General features: G+C 46.3%; 1 protein-coding gene across 4 annotated transcripts in view; it reads left to right on the forward strand.

The window, feature by feature from the left end:
• Positions 1 to 2,500, forward strand: part of LOC126575560 (uncharacterized) — a 57,299-nt gene that overhangs the window by 53,701 nt on the left and 1,098 nt on the right. For all 4 annotated transcript variants that reach the window (XM_050236310.1, XM_050236312.1, XM_050236313.1 and 1 more), the window contains exon 5: positions 2,267 to 2,500. This exon is cut by the window's right edge and continues 1,098 nt beyond it. In XM_050236310.1, the coding sequence (XP_050092267.1) occupies positions 2,267 to 2,500 (234 nt within the window). The remainder of the gene's footprint in view (positions 1 to 2,266) is intronic.

The following is a 2,500-nucleotide window of genomic DNA, read 5'->3' on the forward strand; positions in this document are numbered from 1 at the left end:
CATGCAAAGTGAAAGTAGACGTAGAAATGCAGAGGGGGAAAAATTAACAAGACAAAGCGAATGAAGAACGATAGCGAAGGAAACGAGTATCGAATCGAAACGAGTTTACAAATCTGCCACCCATCTTCAGGCATACAGTTGACATACAAAACACACCACCGAGCAGACCATCGCTCGCCCTACACCCTCACACAGGACCCTCAAATCCCGAAACTAACCCAAGATGATTACAGGAATACTTAAGAAACACAACTAGAAAAAAAAGCAAGTTTACAGATAAATTTTGAAAAAAAAACTGAAACAAACAAAACAAACATCCCTTCCACCACACTTGCGCCGATAGGACACGAACGAACGAACCATGATAACGGGACAGAATAGGAAAAGAATGATGAATCGATGTGCAGGTTAGTAGTCTGGACTGGAGATACTGGAATGAAAAAAGGAAACTAATACACAGGCAATTAGAAACCCGCGAAGCATCCATTAGCACAAGGGCGACCGCTAAGCAAAGACAGCCTTATACCTGATTAGAAGCATAGCCCCGAAACACGAATGGAAAGCAAGTTGGTTTGGAAAGCTAAGCTAAGAAGGAAGATGAAGATGAGTTCGAAAACGAGAAATTAAATCAATAATCGCGAGAGAAACGCGGGCATGCATGTAAAAAGAAGCAATGAAGCAATGAGGTGGCGTGCCATAACCGTGGCCACAGTGGTGTAGTGTGAGCTGGTTAAGATAGAATCTTACCACAGCTAGTGTGTATGAGAGAGGTATTAAGATGGCGCAAGGGGTTTGACCTAAAAGCCCCGTTTTGGCAAAGCAAGGATCGCGTAGGTTCAGCATCCGCAGCAGCAGCTGAAGACAGCAAGCATTCGGTTGTCTTTGCTGTGACGTTGAGCTGTAAAGAGGGCTACAGAGAGCTACAGAGAGCGAGAGAGAGAGAGAAAAGCAAGAATGAACAAAATGAAGTTAGAGCATAAATGAACTGATAGAACCGCACTGGTTGGTGATGATGATGCTGCTTCTCCAGGTATCCTAATGCCCGACTGGCGAGGACATTGGATCCCTGCCGTGAAAAGGGTGGTCGCACAGCATTGCTCAGTGGCTCGGGGTGTGAAATAGCTCCTCGGTACCCGAGGTGCATTGTTGTGGTGATGATGCTTACAAGTCCCTAAATCACCGGGCAATACCTGGCACCCCGAGAAGAAGCCCGGAAGACATGTAGCGTCGTTTAACACCGAATCCGACCACCGATCTTCTCGGCAATCACAATTCTACTTTACCGTTCCAAGGGAAGTCGAGCAGTCAACTCATATAAATGAGAATCTCAAAAAGATGTACAACGACTAGTCCCTTGAATTGGTAGTGGAATTCAGATTAGAAGACAAGCGTTTCAAAATCCCTTAAAATCGATTCCATTCAACATTCTAATCGAATCGCCAGTTCGGAGCGAAAGGATTACGGGAGAGCACACCAAGCACCGGATGCAATGATCATGTAAATAAATCTCTTGTAGGATGATAATGTCGAATCCCGTGAATTAGACTGTGAAGCAAATCTCTCATTTGAACGAATGCATCATACTTTTTACATTTTCATCCGCATTGGTTGTCCCGTCTTTTTTTTGTAATATTTTTAATCCTGTTATTCATTTGTGACGTGCCAGCTCTCACACCCCTCGCGACATTGGCATTTCCGTTCAGTTAATCCGTCCCAGCGTTGTTGAGGAAACACTTGCGATACGACATTGTATAGTTTTGTAAGATCCATCCGGACACGTGTCACTCTTGACGGATGAGCTTCCATTTCCCTCCCCCACCAAAAAAAAAAGGAAGAAGTTCGTTCCATGTCAATCATCGTGACGGTGCCATCGTTTAAGGCACGGGTCGTTGGGACACGAACAGTTCAGTTCGTCTTTCGGGGCATCGCGATGCCCTCCGTGATCGTTTTTAGTGTACGTGTGTTTTTTTTTTGTGTTCCGTTAATCCGCTTTCTGTTCCAATATTGATCCGCATCCGCTCGTCTTTCACCTCCCTTCCTTCCCTTCTTTTTGGTGTTTTCTTTGTATTTAGTTCGGTTACTTCCGATGCTTCTCGGTTCCGTGTTTTGCCGATGGCGCGTGTTTACCGCGGGAATCAATTTTATGTTTTTTTATTTTTTATTTTTTTGTTATTATTTTCTAAATTCATTTTCACCTCCACATTCCGCGCTTTACCACCACCTCTGTTTTACCTCTTCGCCAATCGGGGCTTCTTCGTGCCGCCAGCGGGTGCCACCAACGTGTACAGCAACGGACCGAAACCATCCGCTCCGGTAGCATCCGGTGGCAGCAACGATGACGATGTGCTGGGCAGCCTCGGTCTCAACCCGAACAATCCTTACGGCCAGCGGCCAGCACCGGCCCCAACCCGTCCCTCCCTTTATCCTTCGCTGCCAACGAACAACAACAACGGAGGTGGCGGCCAGTATGGGAATGGTGGATACTCCGGGGGTGGCGGCG

This window comes from Anopheles aquasalis, chromosome 3 (genome assembly GCF_943734665.1).
Source record: "Anopheles aquasalis chromosome 3, idAnoAquaMG_Q_19, whole genome shotgun sequence".
Classification (NCBI taxonomy): domain Eukaryota; kingdom Metazoa; phylum Arthropoda; class Insecta; order Diptera; family Culicidae; genus Anopheles; species Anopheles aquasalis.